Source organism: Strix aluco, chromosome 1 (assembly GCF_031877795.1).
Source record: "Strix aluco isolate bStrAlu1 chromosome 1, bStrAlu1.hap1, whole genome shotgun sequence".
NCBI lineage: Eukaryota > Metazoa > Chordata > Aves > Strigiformes > Strigidae > Strix > Strix aluco.
Window position 1 is genome coordinate 22,491,278 of NC_133931.1, and position 20,195 is coordinate 22,511,472.

The 20,195-nt window shown below is 43.2% G+C and overlaps 1 protein-coding gene across 1 annotated transcript in view; it reads right to left on the reverse strand.

Annotated features, from left to right (window-relative positions):
• The window catches only part of BAALC (BAALC binder of MAP3K1 and KLF4), a 30,335-nt gene extending 23,636 nt beyond the window's left edge, over positions 1-6,699 (reverse strand). Inside the window, exon 1 of the mRNA XM_074814316.1 lies at positions 6,444-6,699. Within this exon, the coding sequence (XP_074670417.1) occupies positions 6,444-6,609 (166 nt within the window). The 5' untranslated portion in view covers positions 6,610-6,699. The remainder of the gene's footprint in view (positions 1-6,443) is intronic.
• Between the last annotated feature and the right edge of the window lie 13,496 nt (positions 6,700-20,195).

Here is a 20,195-nt window from a genome sequence, read left to right on the forward strand (position 1 = left end):
GTGTAGATGGAAGCACCTACACAAACCCACTCTATGGAGGCGCTTTCCATGTTTAAGAAGTCTATTACACATCCACGTAAATGTTAACACACAAAAAGTTGGTGTACAAAGTAGAGGAGACGCATAAGAAGGCTGCTTTCTGAAAGCTAGATGGTAAAAATTAGATGCCAACACTTTCTCTCCCTACTCTATGAAACATCCCACGTGCTATTTTTTTCTATTCTGTTTTTGGGTGGTGTAGAAGACTTTCCTTAGTACCGCCCTCCATACAGAGGCTAGTGATAACTGAAATTGCAGAGGTCATATAATTAAAATCCAGAAACAATATTAAAATGGGATCCTTTAGCAAATACCATGTAATTTGCGGTGGGTTGACCTTCGCTGGATGCCAGGTGCCCACCAAGCCACTCTATCACTCCCCCTCCTCAACTTGACAGGGGAGAGAAATATAACGAAAGGCTCATGGGTCGAGAAAAGGACAGGGAGATCACTTGGCAATTATCATCATGGGCAGAACAGACTCAGCTTGGGGAAATTAATTTAATTAATTGCCAATCAAAATCAGAGCAGGATAATGAGAAAATAAAACCCCCTAAATCTTAAAACACCTTCCCCCACCCCTCCCTTCTTCCTGGGCTCAATTTCATTCCTGATTTCTCTACCTCCTTAGCTCCAGTGGTGCGGGGGGACAGGGAATGGGGGTTGCAGACAGTTCATCACACATTGTCTCTGCCGCTTCTTCCTCCTCAGGTGGAGGATTCCTCACATCTTCCCCTGCTCCAGCATGGGGTCCCTCCCACAGGAGACAGTCCTCCATGAACTTCTCCAGCGTGGGTCCTTCCCATGGGCTGCAGTTCTTCATGAACTGCTCCAGTGTGGGTCCCTTCCATGGGTTAGAGTCCTTCAGGAACAGACTGCTCCAGCGTGGGTCCCCCACAGGGTCACAAGTCCTTCCAGCAAACCTGCTTCAGCGTGGGCTCTTCTTTCCACAGGACCTGTCAGGAGCCTGCTCCACCACAAGCTTCCCATGGGGTCCCAGCCTCCTTCAGGCACATCCACCTGCTCTGGCGGTCCTCCCCGGGCTGCAGGTGGAGATCTGCTCCACCGTTAACCTCCACGGGCTGCAGGGCACAGCTGCCTCACCATGGGCTGCACCACGGGCTGCAGGGGAATCTCTGCTCCAGCGCCTGGAGCACCTCCTCCCCCTCCTTCTTCACTGACCTTGGGGTCTGCAGAGTTGTTTCTCTCACATATTCTCACTCCCCTCTCTGGCTGCGATTACTGCTGTGTAGCAGTTTTTTCCCCTTCTTAAAATACATTACCACAGAGGCTCTACCACCATCACTGATGGGCTCTGCCTTGGCCAGTGGTGGGTCTGTCTTGGAGCCAGCTGGCATTGGCTCTACTGGACACAGCAGAAGCTTCTAGAAACTTCTCACAGAGCCACCCCTGTAGCCCGCCACTACCAAAGCGCTGCCACGCATTCCCAATACATTATTATATCCAACGCCTGGACTAAGGTGGAATAGGAATTAACTGTAATGTCTTACAGTCCAGGAAGAGGCTGTATTTATTGACTTTTACTGTAATTCTGAACTGTAATAAGGTTATCTCCTGAAAATATCAAATGTCACGTTTCTCAAACACAGCAAATTTTGAACCAACCCATTTATAAAAGAACAGTAGTAAATGGGCACAGGAGCACAAAGAGATGCTGACATACGCATATTATGCACTAGCAAAAGTGGTCCCTCTTTGGCTCTTAACCTGAAATAGATTTTTTCATTAAATACTTCTATGCAGTCCGATTTACGAGAAACCATCTGCTGCACCAAGTTCTTAATTTACAACCTGATGCTTGCTTATTCATTTCTGTTAACCTTTTAACTTTACGTATACCTGGTAAATGAAGGAGCAGATGACTGCAGCTCTGGTCCAAGCCAGCACCAGTCCCTGTTGTTATGGCAACTGGTGTTCGCACAGCCCTGCTCTTCGGCTGCAGCTGCTTCCAATCCTACCGCAAAGGATGGAAAAGCAATTTTCAAAAATTTCTCTGTGAAAGGTTACCTCTGAAACCCTGTATTCTGCATACAGAGTCTTGACCAGACCCTAGCTGCAAAGATGAACCGGTCTATAAAACTTCCCACAGTTAGAAGCAACCAGAATACAGTAGAGCAGCAGCATAAGCCAGTCATTTAATCCCAGAGGAAAGAGCAAGAACTATTCATAAATGCACAACTATATTAAAGGTAACTATGCAAGATAAACTGTTAGCCAGCCAGGTTGCTAGATAGTGATAAAATTTCTCCTCTATTCTTCTGATTTTCTTTATTTATTTTACAAAGGACTTCATTCTACTCCCATTTCATAGCTATTTTGCAAATGTCTTCACTAGAGAATTAACTGATCCTGGCGGACCACTGAGTGCAGGTACGTTTGCTGATGCCATGAGCAAGTTTTTCTCCCAAGTGCATCAGGTGAGTTTGTGTGAAATGTGGATAATGTTTTTCTTTAATGTGCTTCAGGAAAAGAGATTTTACTATAGAAATAGTGCAAAGTACAAAGAATAAAAACCAATTGTCTTTGTTTTTAAAGCCCTAGCCGATACTGTGAGTCAGGTAATGATAAAAAATAAAAAAATGTTTTATTAGTTGAGGATCTGAACAAGCGAGTCCTGAGGCGATCAATATGCAGCTTTTCAGTTCTGATAAAAGAGAATTATTTTTCACTTGGTTGCTACATCATTTAAAAATTATTTTTATTTTCATTTCAGTAACTATCTCCAGCCAAGACTGGGGTCTTACTGTGCTGGTCGCTGTTGGAAAACAGTAAGGAGAGATCCTGTCCTAAGGTGTTTGCAGCCCATAAGGTAAATCATGATTGTAAGGTCTCTCTGACCATGAGGCTACATGCTGCTTTATCTACTCTGAGGCACTTTAAAGTATAATATAGAAAAAATAATTGAATACAACAGCTAACTTAGTCACTGAAAACCGTAAGGAAATAGAAATAAGATGACTTAAAGCCTGCTTTAAAATAAACAAAATATATTTTTGTTATAGTTGACATTGAACAGGTTTATAAAGCACTTCTACAGTCCAGGTTTCTGGCAAGAAATTGTACAGCTTAAGTTACTACCCTACACATATATATCAGCAAGTTTTCCAATGTAACACAGCAGGCTATGCGAATGTGTTCCAAAATACTTGACAGTTTTTGTGCAGTTTTTGTTAATTCAGTCTTTTCCCCCATGGTTTGCTTGTAACCCATGGTGACTGCCACGGGGACTCACCTGCTCCTGCAGATTCTTACTTTCCCAGAAAGTCATTACTTGTGCTAACACTTCCACACTTAGCTGAATCAGACCCTCTAAAGAGAAGGCAATTTGTGCAAAGGGTTGCAAGGATCAAGAAACGGTTAATAAGCAGAAATGTAGTCTATTATTATCCCCAGCTATAGCCTATGCAGTAGCTGAATCCTGTGAAAAGTTCTTTGCTCACATAGCAATGGATATTCTTAAGAGAAACTGCTCTATTGTGTGGGCTCACTGTGAGTCTTTCCTTTTTTTCCTCCCTCATGGAAGCCACTTGCCCTATGAACAGTACGTACGCTTATCTTCTAGAAGATGTCTTTCAATTTCACCACCTGCGGTGCTTCATGAAGCTACTTACTACTTTTCTACCCCTCTTCATCCATATCAATTTACCTTGCTCATCATTGTCAAAGCCTCAGCAGTGTACTGCTACTTGTTGCTACTACCTATATTTGTGTCTGTTAGTGACTTGTTGTAAACCTAGGAGAAATTGTTTGTCTTATTTTAGCTATAACAACTGATATTGTCCTATATCTTCCTGTAAAAAATAGGGAGATTGCAATACACTTTATTAAAATGGACGTAAAAAATCAAGTAGGGAAATGAACAAATAGTCTAAGAAAGGACCAGCTGAAATAGGAAGAAAGGAGAAGTGAAGGGAAAATTAAAAAAACTCATTACTTCCTTTTTAATTTAAAAATATTTTAGCTTTCAAAATGTCTTAGTAAAGATACAAACCTTTGGCTACACAAATACATACAGTTCCAATGAGAGCAGACACAGAAAGCTAAATATGCTGGCTGACAAAAAAAGAGGAGGATATAATGAAATTTTGGGGTGGGAGGAGATTACTAAGATTAATATATGGCAATTACTAACCCCTTCCTCACTGTTATGCTTGCTGATCCTGTATACCATACATTCTTTCACCTCTGAGTGTTTTACCCCTCCTTCCATTTTGATGTCTAACGCCTGGTGGTTTTTTTTCCACTTAATTGAAACATGTTGACAATCACAGCCACCTTTTACTGCTTTTGGCTTTTTCCTGAAATCTTCCCTTCACCTTGCCTCTTCTTCTCTCTTCACAGAATTTCACCAATTTATTCCAAGCGAAAAATGACAAAGAACAACTTCATCCTCTTCTTCCCAGCTGCCTCTGTCTGGTCCCCCTTTCCCCAGCTGCCTCCTCCCTTTCTGTGTCCCAGTTACAGAAGTTTCCTACCTCCACTTACGCCAATGCCACTCCCATCTCCATCTCCCCCACCTTGCTCTTACCCCCTCCCTTACTCTTCCCTTTTGCCTCTCACTCTTAGGTAGTTTTCAGTTCTCACAATAAAGGCATGTTTTCCTCTTCATGTCTTAAACCCATACTTGACCTCATTTGCCTCTCCCTTTCATCTGTACATTCACTGAACATGCTGTTTCTAGTCCCTGGAGTAGCTCTCCTTATTCCTTTCTTTTCCTGTGGCAAACCTTACCCTACAACAGCTCTCAATGAAGTACTTTATGACTTTCAAGGCACTAATCAGGGCCAGTGTGCGTTCCTCAGGTTCCTTAAGCTGCTGCCACCATGACTGTGTTGAAAGGTGAACCTCAACCTTCCCTGAAGTCCTGCTATCCCTTCCTTTGTTCCTACCAGTCTGTTCACTCATCACTCCCTTCCTCTCTAATCTCTTCTGTAAAGCTTTCGTGTAAAGAGTTTCTCTTACCCCTAGTCAGTCTCTACTGGACTTGAGTGTTGTCCTCCTTACCTCTGCTATTCTCATCTGTAAACACAAATTCAACTATCGCATGTTTCTAGGAAGAATACTTACTGATCTACCTCTATCTGGCTTCTGTTTATGATGTTTAGGCACCAACTCAAAGTAAGTGTGGCTAAGATAATGCTAAGCGTGGGTACAGAGGTAACACTCGCTGTGTTTAGCCTTCATTGCTGGAGGCAAGACTGTCACCTGTCATTCAAGCTTACCTGCCAGTATCATCTTGAACCTCTAAATTCACAGCATTTCCTATACCAACTCACCTTCAAATTCTCGTAATTTCACATGTGGTTACTACAAAGTCTTTCTTTAGCCTTCGGGGGTACAGCATAGATCCTTTATGACTTCTCCCTCCTTGTATTTCAGTCAGCACGGAGTCATCATCTCCCTATTCCAGTTGGCCTGTGATGCCCACCTTTGTGAATTTTCACTCCTGCACTTTCATGATTTCTTCCTGGTGCTTTGTAGCTTGCTGTAAAAGTCTGCAAAGCTACTTCTTTTCCTCTGAAGCTACCTATAGGCATTTGCTGCTTTATATGCAAATTATAATCTATCTGGGACAGCAGCCATCTCCATGTTGTGTTTGTACAGCATCTAGCACGATGAATTTCTGGACCTAAACTGAGATTTCTAGATACCACTGCAATACATAGTAATTCTGAAAACATTTAAAACCCCACATCAGATCAGAGTTTCTCATTCCCCTTCCCATCGCTGTCCGTACCTCAGTCGCACAATTAAGCATGTACCACACTGACAAGAACGAGGAAATTCAAACTTGTAGGTCAGCTCCTGTGCAGCCCACCATCCGATCAGTTTTCTTTTGTGTACATCATCCTGATTTGAGGAGGCGTGGAAGGCGGCCGGTGTGTCATACCTCTTCCTTATTTTAAACCTATTTCCTAAACGACTCCTTTTGCAAAGGAAGCCGCGGATTCCCCAGCGAGAGCCTCGAAGCCCCAAGTTCTCTTCCCTGCTGGTGACGTTATTACATAGTTGACGGCATCTGCACGCTCTCTCTCACAGCCAAGCACCACCGAGAGAGCGTCCCCAGGTACCGAAGAAGCTCTTGTCGCGAAAAGCCCCGAGCGCGGGTGGTGGGTCCCGGCGCGTCGCCGGGGCGGGGGTGGCCGGGGAGCGGCGGCGGCTCCCAGCGCACCGGGCTGCCCCGGCGACCCCCCGGGATTTTTAAACCCAGACTTTGGCGTCTGTGAGGGCAGAAAGGGCGGTCTCGGAAAAGCAGGTGAGGCGTCAGCTAGGCGGGTATGCCCACACCTACAGACACACTTCCTAGGGCCGTGTGCCGCAGACCTCCCCCTCCCCGGGGCCGCCGGCCCGCCGTGCCCGCCCGCGGCGGGACCCCCACTCACCGGGCCGCGGGCCGCCCTGCTCCCGGCCGCCGGGCTCGGCGCTGCCGCTCTCCTGCGGCGGGCTCTCGGAGTCGGTGTTGGTCAGCCAGGTGGACTCGGTCTCCCGCGTCCAGCTCTCGTAGTAGCGGGGCTCGATGGCGTCGGCCCTGCTGCCCCCGCAGCCCATGGCGGCTCCCCGCTCACTGCCGCCGCCGCCGCCGCCCGGGCAGCAGCATCGCGCCGCCGGGCACGGCCCCGCCGCCCGGCACGGCCCCGCTCACGCCCTCCGCCCCATCCTCGCCCGCCCCGGCTCTCCCCAGCTTCGCCTGCCCGTCTCCCTCTCCTTCCCGGTTTTATTATCTCCTCTCGCCCCCTCCCCGCCCCGGCTGTCCCCTCCCCTTCTCCTCCTGTTACCCCCTCCCCTCCCGCTTTTCTCCTCTCGCCCATCCCGCCGCCCCCCAGCCCGTCCCCGATCTCTCCGCACCCCGGGCTGCCGGCAGCCGGCGCGGAGCCCCGAGGAGGGGGCACGGCTGGCTCCGCTGCGCCGCAGACCCCGCCGGCCCCCGCCGCCGGCCGGGAGCGGACACACGCCGAGGGCTGGCCGGCTTCCCCTCCCTCCCTCAGCGATTGATTTATACATACAGGCTTTATACATGCAGGATTTATACATACATGCAGGATTTATACATACAGGCTTTATACATACAGGATTTATACATACATACAGGATTTATACATACAGGCTGGCAATACGTGCCAGCCTGCCACAGCGAGCACTGCGTAGCAGTCCCCTCCGCCTGGTTTTACACCCCGTTTGTGTACCCTGACTGGGTCTTGCGCCCCATTTCATAAAGCCGTCTGCCCCTTTCTTGATTTAACCAGGAGAGCCTTGCTTCCACCCTTGGCGTTAGCTGAGTTGCTGCTGTGTAGTTGGGAACGGAAGATGCAACACTGACTGCTCAACTCCAGAGAAACTTCCACTCCTTCCTCTTGGATATGCACTTTGGGAAGCAACCAAGAACATGACATTCCTGCAAAACAAACTAGAATTTATGCTATTGTGGGTAATCTAAATGGCAGACACAGAGGTTTGACACTGTTTTGAGTCATATTGATGGTGGTCGCAGTTTGTGTTGCAATAGCTGCCTCTCAAGGCCCCGGTCAGGGTTGGAGCAAGACCCACAAACAGTAGGCCCTGCAGGATCATATCATGAGAGGGAGACTTTATCACAAATAAATGTTTCTCTCCTGTAATCATTTTGTAGTAGAGCAGCAGGTATGACTCTGTCCCCTAAGACAACTGTGCTGGGTTTGTGTGTGGCAGGGGTTTTGCTAGCAGGGGAAAGAAGATTCTCCAAAGCTGCCCCAGTTCCAAGTCAGACCCACCTCTGGCCAAAGATGAGCCAATTAGAGATGGTGGCTGCACCTCTCTGATAACGGATTTAAGAAGGGCAACTTGAGAGGGAGTTGGGACTTGTGAGGAGGAGTTATGAGAAGGACACCTCTGCGAACACTGAGGTCAGTGGAAGGAAGGAGGAGGAAGGAGGGGAGGAGCACTGGTGGAGATGTTACTGATTTGTTATTAAATTGAGCTGATTTTAATGTTTTTTGGTGATTTGGATTTAAATAAGGAATGATTTAGAGTAACCATACATTATGCTGCTACAAAGTCCTTTGTAAAGTCCCAGGCTAAGGCCACATAGGCTAGTAATAGTTATTAACTAGATTTCTATTCAAAGAATAAGAGTCATGATGAGGTACATTTGTTAGACTGTTCAGTAAGGACAATTTATTACACTGTAGACCAGGTGTTCTAAAAGATACATTGTGAAAGGGCCTCAAAGCAGGTTAAAATTGCAATGTAAGCCAAAGTCCTTGAGTCAAGGACATTGGAGGGTCTTTCTTTTGAGTCAGTAGTTTGTGGTGGTCACGAAAGCAGCCTCTCAATTCAGGACTCAAGTGCGCATGACCAGAAAAAGGTGGGAATAAGAAAATGAGTTACGGGAATTATCATGTTTATGTATGAGAACTTGTTTATTGTGAATTGCTGTATCCTCTATAATCAGCATGAATGAGGTGTGCGTTATTGGTGACATGACTCCCCTACGCACCCGGCCGTTAATAAAGGAGTGTCTGCTTATCTACATCACATTGGTGTTGATAAGTTCTTTTATCCTGTTTTAGTGACACAGAGACCCCCCCTCAGCCTGGAGGTCACCGCAGGAGCAGAGATTCGCCTGTGGAGGAGCCCTGGGACCCTGAGGGAAGAAGCAGCCTCACTGTTGTAGTTCAGCACTGGGAGCAATGGAACACGCGGGGGTGACCCACACTGGAGCATCTCGAGAAGCATGCGTCCTGTGGGGACAACTCATGGTGAAGAGAGTTTGTGGAGGACTGTCTCCCGTGAGAGGGATGCCACGTGGAGCAGGGGGAAGAATGCAGAAGAGTCCATCCCCCCACCTCGGAGGAAAAAGCAGCAAACTGACTGCACCCCATCCCCTGCCCCTGTGCCTTGGGAACAAAAGCTGGGTCTGAGAAGAAGGGCGGGGTTGCGGAGGTGTTCTAAGATATGGTAACACTTGTTAGTGTTTGAATTAAAGTGATGTTTTTGTTTTCTTCCCTTAACAAGCATGTCTTTTGCCTGTGACCCTTAATGGGTGACAAACCCCTCCCTGTCCTTATCTCAGTTCCTGAGCCTTTCTTGTTTCATTTTTTCTCCTTCCCAGCACTGGAGGGGAAGGGGTGAGTGAACGGCTGGTGGTGCTCAGTGGCCTAAACCACAACAACAACTTACAGAGTGATACAGAAGTCATGTGTACTGCACATCATGCCCTTACACAACGCTGCTGTTGGCTAAAAAGGATACATCTAGTGAAATCTGGAGAAACTCAGGCTGCCCGGTGTTATTAGAGTTGCAAGTAGAAGCACAAACTTAGCTAAGTAGAAGCTAAAAGCTCTTGCTCCTAGAGGCTGGTTAAAGATCTTTGAGAGGATTGATCCAACAGGCCTTAGTCCTGCATCCCAGCTGGTAGGTCCTGAAGTTCTGAAGTGACTCAGGTCGGAGACTGCTGCCCGGGTTGCTGAATCACCCATTACTTTTTCCGAAGCAGATGACTATTGAGATGTTTCTAAGCAGCTTCCCAGCCAAATACTGACTCACGACGATCTTACTTTCCTCCTGAGATCTGCTGAGATCCCTCACAACATGGGAGTACTGCTGACATTTATTGCCCACGTACTTGTGCCACCAAGGTCCCAGGATCAGCGGGGCAGAAGTTGGAGAGGAAGCAGCTGCTTTTTCATCACAGTGGTAATGTTTTTTTGATTAATAAGGCTTTTTTTTAAATAAAAAGAGGGTTCCAACAGAGATTTTATTTCAATCAAACTACCCCATCAGTGGCAATGGAATATAGTGATGTCTGAAACCAACAAAGAGGTCTAACACACATCCTACTTCCCAGGAATTGTGTGCACCCCAGGTGGGCATAGGGCATGGCCCAGGAAAAACTGCCAGACATGCCTGAGTCTTCAAATGAAAATCTGAGCAACACAGTCAATGTCTCACACTGTAATTGTGTGAAGAAACTTTCTAGACTGAGAGCATGTACACACTGGAACAGAACCTCAGGGCAGTCTTTTTGTTTCGTTTTAACTTAAAAGTTGGAAAGGCTCTGACAGGGTGCTGTCAGGTGGTACGTGTACTTTCACATCACTTCAGTTCTAGCTGTACTTGCAGGAACTTCATATTCTGACATATTTTTTTCCTAGCACAGTTTTCAAACCCTTGAAAGCCACTGCCAAGAGAACAATGAAGGGCTTCCCTTTCTTTTCTTTTATTACTACCACCACTAGAGAGGAATTAGACTGTAAATGTAAAGTAGGGTCTTAAAGCATTATATCAAACCACATTCATTTTCCTTGAGCCCTACAGAGGTGCTTGCTTTGCAGCTGTACTTTGCATCAACTTTCAAATTTCCATTTTGGTGGAACATGGAGCATATTACTGCAGAAAAGTAGTAATATAACTATTACCGCTTTCATATTTAAGCATCTGGTGTAATTTTTGATCAGTTTATTAAATCAGTTGAACAATAGTAAGACCTGATAGTTTTCACTCACAAATATTAAGTTTTGACAAGGTTCAAATGAATTTTAAAAATCCTTCAAAATAACAATGTTTGCATGACTAATACAAACAAAATACATTTGGTAGCTCTAGTAAGTAAACGATTTAATTTTATTTTCATCAGTTCCTAGTGGAACTCAGAACTGCTTTTTGAAACTGAAATGTTTTTTCTACAGCTACAAGAACTTTTATTCTTTGGTGTGTAAATTAAGAGACTAGGAGAAAAACAGAGTTTTGCATTGTTTTGTTAAAAGAGTCAAATGCAAACAATCGCAGGTACCTTTGTATGAAAATCCATTCTGACTAATTAAGAAAATTATTTCTCACTGGCAAGTGTGCGAGGTACAATGTTCACATGTCTGCACCCTTCTGATTCACTCCTGAACTAAAGAGTGAACTCCGACATACACAGCAGTTGTGTGATGGGCCTGTGCTGCAGTTGTAAAGTACCAAAGCCTATGGCAATGCAAGACGTGTTGGCTAACATGAAACAGTGGCAGCTTTAGTACAGCAAGGTAACAATACAAGAATATTAATTCCATAATATTAATTTTGCACTAAGAATCATATCAGGGAAGAAAGTTGACAGAAGAAGAAATCTGCCTTGAGGAACACAGAAAATAGCCAGAATCAGATGAACACTTGGCCTGAGTCCATCTCCTCTGGTGGTGTAATCAGATGGGAACTAAACTGCCGGTGAATTCCAGTGGAGCAATCGGCATAGAGCAGGAAGAGGCTGATAGCAACGTGTGAATGGAGAATTGAAATCTGCAGAAATCTTGGGGGGAGAAACTTTGCAACTTGTTTTTCTTCCTTTACTTCAGCACCTGAGGTGGTGTAGGCTAGCAGGAGTAAGATTAAGAATGCAATTTTTTGGGTCTCATTTATTTTGTCATGCTGTTACCCTCATGCCAGGAGATGATTAAGGCAGTAAAATATGACCTCTCTCCATCAATCATTAGCAAAAGGATGGTCTCCCAGAGATCCTATTAGTGGAGCTTGGACTGTATTTTAGCTGCTCTGGTTTTGTGCTGGCTGATGCACACTATGCAGCAATGCTTTTCCTCCTAACGCTGTCAGTAATGTCTGCTCTGTATATGCTGGTTTCTGTGGCCATTCCCTACTCCAAAACCAGGAGTAGGAAGTTAAAGGACAGGGTGGACAGGGCATGAGCAAGGGAAGGGACTCTCGGGGATTTTACATTTATAATTTTTCTAAAATGGGTTTAAAATAATTTGGGTTTATACTTTTCCTCATAAAATCCATATGGAATTGTTGTAGAACCCATTATCAATTTTCCCCTCCAAATTACTGCGTTGAATTAATTCTTTCGCACCCCGGTGACCATTACTAGGTGTATGTTAGCTTTTGTATTTGCTTTCAGTGTTAAGTGACCAGTAGAAGGCAGAAGATGTCCTGCCTGTCTTCAGATTTTTGGGTGGCATCTCTGCTTGTTCTGTTAGATGGTGTTTAGCAAGTACACAAGTTAAATCTGGTTTTAGGCCCCCAGCTTTTCTCATAAACCTGTTCGCTTCACACCAGAAAGCAGATAGAAGGTCAGTTTATTCACTTACCTAGGGACCCCTGTGGCTCAAGGGCATCGTTGAGGGGAGCGAGGAGTTAGTATTTAAAACTCGTTCTTTCTAGTCAGGTATTTTGTGTATCTGAGGAGAAATAAAATTAATTAGCTATGTTATATCCATTTGACATCACTCCAAGCTTGTAATATGCCTGGAAGCAAGATTGTCTCCAAAGCTTTCACACTGTATATTTGAGTCAGCTTTCCTCCTGACAGCAGCTATTTACTTCAAGTAAATGATAAAGCATGCATCTTTACTGTTGTGAGTACTTGGAAAATATAATTTTCTTGGCTTGATTGCTCAAATATTTCTCTGAAACAATTTTCAAATGTATACCACACAATTTCCACATTGCTCTGCATTAATTATGCATTTCTTTCAACAAGGAAACGATAGCATTCATTTATCTCATATGGCCATTCAAACGAAGAAGGTTTTGAGTTTAGTATTCACGGCTTCCTGAAAATGTATAGGTGATATTCAATATTAGCTACAGCTGAAGGTTTGGTAAGATGTCTCCATACAGGTCATAAATAGGAAGAAGTTAATTAATTCACTCTTCCACTGCATCTTTTTCATGTTGAAGATAACTCTGAAACAGAACTTCAAATCCCAACATCCACATAGTCAGAGAGCAAGGTTTTGAATTCCTCCATCTGAGCCTGCCAATTTAGTTTTAAATTGGATTAAAACCCCCAAAATAATAATTTCCCAAATTCCTAATTGTGCCCCAGCAGCACAGAAATCTCCTGCTATGATGTACTATCTTGAAAACTTCACGGTCATTTAAGCTTCCCAGATTTCTCAGCCTTGCCTTTGAACCACAGCTGGACTTTAATGCTGACCTGTTCTTCTCAAAGGTCCGGTCTCCTTCCCTGCATCTCAAGTGAATGTTTCCTAGTGAACCTGCTGCAAGTTTTGCATAAACAGGAGGTTTAGGATCAGAACAAGCATATTCGTTTTCCCAGCAAATAATGGAAAACTATTACGTAGCAGGCATCACAGTGTCCTCACTGCGTAGCATCTTACTGATACTTTATGACTGAAAATTGAGGCAGACGTGCAGGTTTGTGCAGTGTCGATCACGATTTTTTGGTGTGCCATGTGAAAGAAATCTTCAATATTGGCATGTAGAAAGACAAAATCTTACATTTGCCTCCATCTAACTTCTAAAATGTTGGGAGTTCAAGCATTTTAAAGTTACACTGGAATATTTGCTTCATTTGGGAAGTGAGGGTCAGTACCTTCTGTTGCACTTGGAATACAGTGTCACTCTGTTTGCAGGCAAGGATGAAAAAGTGGATTGCAACCACTCACCAGAGGCTGAGATGTGGCATTGGATGATAATGGAAACTGGGTTTTCAGTCAAGTCTAATGGCTAGGTGTATTTGCCCTAGGGGAAAGTATCTTCTCAAATACTTGCCTGTGAATTCAAATAGCTTGAAGGGATCAAGAGAGAAGGAAAAATGGGCACAGTAAAGGTTTGGCCGTATTACTTTATTACATCAAGAACTGCTGGTTGTTCTAATAACCATTCCCTTCACTGGAGTGTTAGAAGGGTGCAATAACCACCCATGGAAACACATCCTACAAAGTATTGCTAGGCTGTGACAGCAATACCTCCTTTTTAAAGAAGGTAGAAGGTCTTCCTCCAGTCTTTTTGGGTGTCCCAGACCTGTCCACATAAGCTGACAGCTAGTGAAATAAAATTATTTTCTGGAAAAAGATTGTCATCCGTGCACTGTGCTTTATTTGAGAGTATTTAAATATCTGTTGGCTAAGGAGCCTGAGTAGAGCAGATCGAGTGTAATATCCACCAAGGATATTAAGTGTAAGTGCAGCAAGCATAGTACAGGGAGAAGCTTAAAATTGTTCACACAGAGAATTTGTGGGTGGCACTCCCCAGAGGAAAGAGCTATTGAGTTTATCACTGAAAGGGTGCAAATGTACTGCTGCTACCTTGCAGAAGCTGACATTGGCACCAACCGTAACATTGCTGGAAACCTCAGACCGCAAACATTGTAGTAGCACTGTGCAGTGATGGATTTATTCTCATTTACCTGAGCGTCTGCAGAGCTCCTCCACATAAAATCTGTTTACCTTGTTCTCTGTTCCAAGACCGCACTTTGTCCCTAATTAAGAAAGTAAACCATAAAACCTAGTTATGAAATCAGTATTTCATGTACCTAAGTATCATACTGGATAAACATTTATCACTTAAGATGTTCCTGGCAGAGTGAGTCTGAAATTTTACGTCCCTAATACCTAAAGCTTAATTAAAATAGCATTAACTTTTTCCCTCAGATGCATTCTTCTCTCTGTGGGTATTACAAGATTAAGCAGGTACTGCTAGGTTTTAATTGTTTATAGGTAATTCATTTGTTTTGTTATAGACTAGATACTATAACAGCCTAAAACAATAGTGCAGGGAAATCTAAATGCAATTAAAAAGGAAGCAGACAGACACTCCATTAGTTGTGTACTGCATTAGGAAAGGTCTGTAAATTGAGGAATTGCTAATTCTATACATACAGGGTCCATTCAGTCAACTATAAGCCTGACAAAATACAGTGTTTTGCTCTCTTCTCTTCTCTTCTTAGGCTTTGTTTCCATTCCCTACAGTGCCAAGAGGGTGGAAAATAAGGAGAGGGAAATTGGCAGGGTTTGATTACATATGTGTTATCAGTGTATTAGGTAAGAGTTCCATTAGGAGCAATCATGCTGAATTTTTAAATCATGTTTTGTCATTTAATAATGAAAATGTTTTAAAATGAGAAATAAATATCATTTCCATTCAATAAACACTACTGAATATTTCTAAGCTTCAGCACAACCTTTTCCTGATGTATGAGTCCTTCTTTGAGCTCCAGTGCTTCTGCTGAGCTTTTTTTTCAAATGAAATTGAAAATTTACCTCCATACAATTATTCTGAATGGAACCTATTCTTTATAAATGTTAATTCCAAAAGAGCCTGTCCTCCTGTTCGTGTCCTCTTTTCGTCTGTCTAAACACTGTGGAGTCTAGAGCAGCTTCTTCCTAAGACTCCTCCAAAGTTTTGACTCCTTGATATGATGTGGTCAGTCACAGGGAAACCAAAATAGCGGTACACCACCAGTGCCCACTCTCAATGCCTTTTTACACCGAGATGTGAAATGCAACTGTAAATATTTTGAGGTTTCAGCCCTTTTAGGTTGGTACACAGCATCTGACTCACCGGTTGCTGCACAGTGCCTGTGTTTGCTGTTGTGTGTCAGTGCAAGAGGAGAAAGCAGATGATACTGTTATTATGCAGAATCACTTCCACCCACCATAGTGACTCACCAGCACGTCACCAAAGAGGATTTACATCAGTTTCAAAATATATCTCCGTTATCCATTCCCATCTCAATAGATTATTTATTTCTTCCTTCCACTCCTCTGAGTGATGACAACATGGCTACACTTTTCCTCTCAGAATTGGAACAGGGCTGGTGGCTGCTCCTGGCTGGTTCAGCTCAGTTTGCCAGAAGCAATAGTCTCTTGCTCACAGATGGAGCAGAAATGCCATGTTGCAAGGGCTGCATCCTCCCTCTCCATTGAATGACTGAGCCCTTTTCCTATGACGGAGGTTTTCTTCTTCAGCTAAGATTTTTTTGCCACTATTAAGAGCAGGTCCATTCATTTGTATCTTAGAGTTGACTCATCTGTGAATTAACGTAAGATAGCGTTGATCTCTGCTTGCCATGATGTGCCAGGCTGTAAATGATGACGACTCAAGGGCTGCTTAATTTAAGACAGACTCATTTGCCTGTTTAAATTTGCTACTGCTTTTAACACCTTAGTCAAACAAACTGCAGTGGGAAGTCAGTTAATTTGGGAGAGGAAAATGAAAATAATCTCTTTTAGAATAGCTGGTTATTCTCCAGTGGTAACACACTATTTCAGTGTTGTGGAAGCACTATAAGTGATTTGGGCCTGTTAATGATAATGAATAATTAATTGCATTCTTATTTATTTGAGGAATTCCATTAAATTATTAATTTTGTGGTTCTCTGCCATACTTTGTGTCTAAATGTGAGTAGATGATGTTTAAGTGTATTTGAATGTTTGGGCTTAAATTAAGATCGGGTGGATTTACAAATCTGAATACGTCTGGAAATCTGGAGGTTTAGCTCTGTGCCTCATTTCTCAAACCTGCAAAAAGGGAATATTCCAGCCTTTGGGTTGCAGCCAGAGTAAATATTCACGCATTGTATGGGATGCTGTGCTGGTACACAAACTAGAATATAGTGTATAAAAGCAAAAAAGTTCTATTCAGAGGACATCTATCCTGCAAAGGAGCCCAGCTGCTCTCGAGATGGCATGGGCATGCGGAGCTGAGGGAACATTGCCCTCCACAGCAGCTGCTGAGCCAGACCCATCTGTTGCGCCCCAGGGACTCCAGGGATCCACAGTTGTGTTTAAATTTGCCTTCATCAGTTTTCCCCATCATCAGGTCTGGCTCAGTCTGAAGGCCAAAACCTAAAGAAAAACCCTCCAGAAGAAGCTTCATTCACCTGCCCTGTAATTTAGGCCATGCATGCTGAAATGTGATAGTTGATAAATATCTGACTATTCCAACCTTTTCTACAACTCTTTATTAGACAATCTCCATGTATCACTTTCCCTTGCATATACCTAAGTTCATGCCAGTTTTTAACTGTCAGAAAGTTGTTTTTCTTTATCTTCTTCAATAACTTTTCAGGCCTTCAGTTCCACCAAAAACAATAAATCTCTTTAAAAATCTTGAGGATTTACCTTTCCCTAGGAATTGTTTGCAGGTGAAAGACAGGTCTTCCCACTCTGACTCTATGCCTTTATTTCCTCTTTAAACAGCTGTTTGTAATTACAACTAACCAAAAAAATAAGACTATGCAGGAGCTTCTCATCAGCCAGAAGGATGCATCCCAGCCCCAGCTGAATTCCTTTCAACAGACCATTTTCTTTTTGACTAGTCATCACAGACATTTTGAACAAAGATCTGGATGCTAATAATAATAATAATAATTCCATTTTATTCTCATCATTCGGTATTGGTTAGATTATGAAAACCCATTTCAAGATAGCTATATTTATGTATTAGAGTGATGAATTATCCTGAGTTTGAAAACAATGATTTACAACTTTCTTGCTGTGGTGTGGTTGAATGATGAACTGAAGTTTCTGCTCTTTTACACACAGCACCAAAATTTTAACTTAAACAGTTACCAGATTTCACTGTAAGATGTTTTAATAGGTGCTGCTTAGAGTACTGTGATACTGCTGTTCCCCTTCAAAAGCACAAAGCAGAGGAACTGTACACTGAATAAAAATCTGTATTTTTAACCACTATGGTTTTCCTTTTAAGTTTTCTTCATATCTACTTTTTGGCATTTTAACCTGAAAAATCTCATCTGGTATCAACATGGGAAGAAGTCGGTTCACTAGGATACACCTGATTCAAATGGCTGAAAACTCATGGTAACACAGAAGAGCCAAAAATGAGTAAAAATTTAATTTTCATTTTTAAACAGAGAGGATAGCGGTGCAATCATTTAACTATGGCTTACTGAAGTGTTAATCCATTTAGCTGTTTAAGACTATGTGTTTTATCAGCAAATAAGCACTAGCTCAGCGAGCCACTGCGAGCCAACTGCAGAAGTTAACTTGTTTAAATTCTGTGAGTTTTGCTACATGTAACGGTCCTGTTGGGCTTAAACACATTCACTCTCCAGGCTTCATCAAAAGAAATTTACAGTTATGATTGAATACAATGTAATTATTATATAAAATCTTGACAGCTTTGAAAATCACCTTCTCCTAAGAATTACCCCTATCTTCTGTTGCTACTTGATTTTAAAAGGGAAGCAGTTTGTATTACCTACGTACAAAACCATCAGAGAGCTGCCTCTGGGAGGAAATTGTCCCACCATGAGATGAGTGTTTCATTAGTTGTCTTCCACTGTGGGCCTCCTGCTGGTTGTCTCTCTTGATTCATGAGATGAACTCAAGCTCTTCCCTCGAGAGGGCATCAAGGACTGTAGATTAAGATAAAATAATTATGGTCTTCTTTCTGATCTTCTTTGATGCTAGCCTAGTGTGTGAGGAGAAACATAAGAGATTTGTAGAGTCTGATCAGACCCAGATCTCAAGGTGAGAGGAGGGAAATTAAGCTCTGGTGATTTCTGGCAGTGAAGATCCTCATGCAAAAACATGAGGAGTTCTGCTCAAAATAAATCAATACGGCTGTGAGAGGAGGTTAGCAAAGTCAATTCTGTGCCTGCTGAAGGAACATTTTTCTTTTCCCATCTTTCAGGAAGAGTCAGAGATTTGTGTAAGATTGCATGCTGATATCACTGTGTGCAAATACCGTTTGCCTGTGAGAAATGATTCAGGAAAGGGAGGAGGAATTCATGCATGAGCACAGTGTTAGTCACAATTGTAAAGGCTTCGAGGCCTATTTTTAAACATGATGGTATGAGCACTTCATGTTGGTCAGCCATATAGCCTTCTGTAACTGCATCCCGGCTACAACCCTGTTTTCGCTAATGCCATTGCAAATCAGAGAATGGGAAAAGCCTAATTTCAGATAAAATCGATACATTTCTTCATCTGCCTTGAGGAAAGAGGAAGATGAGGTTAAAGAAGAGAGACCAGAGAACAAGAGCTATCATCACAGTATACTTACACAAAATGTATCTCGGCCATAATCGTGAGATTACTCTGAATGTGACAAGGAGACAGAGATTAAACAGTTATTTTAGTGAAAAATCAGTCTTCTCCAGATGTTACCTAGCACAGGCAAAGTTTGCTCATTCATGCCGAGAACGTTCGCTGAATTTTAGATTTACTCAGCTGCTGTTTCCAGAAGGAGCTGCGCTACAGACCAAGGCACTGCTGGAGAGCATTGCCTTGCTTGGCCATTATGTCTACCCATGACATCACTTCAGCGCACAGATTATTTATTTGTAGTTTCACTCTGCACCTGGGAGCCCTGATTGTGTAATGTGGGTTTATTGTACTACATCTGTGCAAGCAGAGCAGCCTGAGTCCACTGGCCTCAGAGGACAGAGACCGATAGCTGGGGATCATTGGTTGTTGTTTGCTTCTTGCATTCCTAATGGCTGAAACAAAGTCATGTTGCCAAAACAGCTGTCACTGACCACAGCTGTATCACTGATATGATACCAGTGCATTCAACGTTCATCTGGGTTCACATGCAACAGGATGGCAGCACCTTTGCTTCATGCTCTGTGTGTGATTCATCACAAGGATAGGGAGAAACCCCACAAATTTAAATAAATTCAAGAACAGTTTAAAAGCAACAACAAAAAAGAAGAAAGTTTGAAGCAGCCTGGCATAATACTGCAAAACAGTGATTTGCAGAGAGCTCTGCGTAAGAACTGCAGCTTGAGACAGGAGGTTGGAGACATTGTAGTACAAAAATGAAGCCCTTGGAATTCAGTTAGAGATGAAGACATCTAACCCTATCTATGGCCCATTACAGTCTGTGGGGGGATCTAAGGAATAGCTTGGAAAGCAGTTCAGCTGCCCAGCCAGAGTGGGGGTCAAGTCAGGTAGATAAGCAAAGCACCTGATGATCCAGGTAGGATCCAGAAGGATATGGGCCTCCAGAAGGATATGGGCCTCCTGTTGGCTCCGTGTCTTACCTGCCGGTCCTGCAGTTGAACTCAATGATCTTAAAGGTCTTTTCCAACCTAAATCATTTTATGATTCTACCAGGGTATCTCAGCTGCCTTATGGTGTGTGGAATGGCACTGGACACCTCTGTTTACATAGCTGTAACAAACCACATCTCAGGTTGTCTATGGTGAGAGCTTAGACATACAGCTTACATGCAGACAACATGATTTTTGCTTCTAGAGCTGAATCTTACATCTTGTATTGTTTGGTTAAGCTGCCTTCTGTCTGCTAACTCTGCTCCTTCCATTCTTCTACAGGAGATGCTCATGCATCCTGATTCTTTTGCCATGTTATGCAAAAAGGTTGGATACTTCAAAATTTATTGCTTTGAGATATTATCATTTGCAAAGATTTTACTTAAGACAT